At 40.3% G+C, this 851-nt stretch overlaps 1 protein-coding gene across 1 annotated transcript in view; it reads right to left on the reverse strand.

The window, feature by feature from the left end:
- Positions 1 to 851, reverse strand: part of EMH_0060820 (uncharacterized protein) — a gene marked incomplete at both ends in the record, with an annotated part of 2,480 nt that overhangs the window by 812 nt on the left and 817 nt on the right. The window contains one exon of the mRNA XM_013497831.1: positions 410 to 473. Within this exon, the coding sequence (XP_013353285.1) occupies positions 410 to 473 (64 nt within the window). The remainder of the gene's footprint in view (positions 1 to 409; positions 474 to 851) is intronic.

Raw genomic sequence — 851 nt, forward strand, 5'->3', positions numbered from 1 at the left:
TATATGCATCGGTTGCTGCTGCAGGTGAGGGAAAGAAAAAGTGTGTTTGTTGTTTACCCCACTTGCGATTCCATTGCGGCGCTGCCCATGAGAAAGTTAGTGAGTGCTTTTTGGTTGTGTCTGAATTCTTGTATTGCTTCTGTTCTTGTTTTATCTTCTAGTAGCCCTTGATAAGCAAAATAGAGTCCATATACGGGTTTCGTGATGGCGTTGAGAAGCATAGCGAAGAACAAGGTAGAGTCTAACGTAGAAACAGAAAACTGAATAGTACCCTTCACCAGAGCTGAAATCTTGTCTGCATTCTGTACTAGAAATGAAGCAGAACCCCGAAAAGTATCGAACACTGCAATATAAAACTTTCCCTCGCCAGCGAACCAACGAACAAACGTTGCAACACGCTCAAACCAACCCGCTATCACCCCAAAGAGTTTCAGCATACGGAAACGACGAATTATCTTCTTCAGCCCAACCTCCTGAAAACAAAACAAAATAAAAAAAAACAAAACACAGCTGCAAATAACCCCATACAACTACACGCCCTAAGCATCTCCACAAGACCCTCGTAGCAGGCGAAAGAACGACGAGGGAAGAAGCAATCAGCATATACAAACGTGTAAATATATATGTATCCATATATGAGTATATATATATATATATATATATATATATATATATATATATATATAATATTCAAGTTTCTACGCTCACCACTGCCCAGTGCCAGGCCGCGCCGAATCTCTCCAGTACTCTATGGAGTCCGTAATTCAAAGATTCTGCAATGAGACGAACGCTTGTTTTTGCAACTTTCCATGCTCTTTTTGTGCGTTTTATTTTCTCTGTTCTTGCTTTTT

Source organism: Eimeria mitis, genomic scaffold (assembly GCF_000499745.2).
Source record: "Eimeria mitis Houghton genomic scaffold, Emh_scaff2967, whole genome shotgun sequence".
Classification (NCBI taxonomy): domain Eukaryota; phylum Apicomplexa; class Conoidasida; order Eucoccidiorida; family Eimeriidae; genus Eimeria; species Eimeria mitis.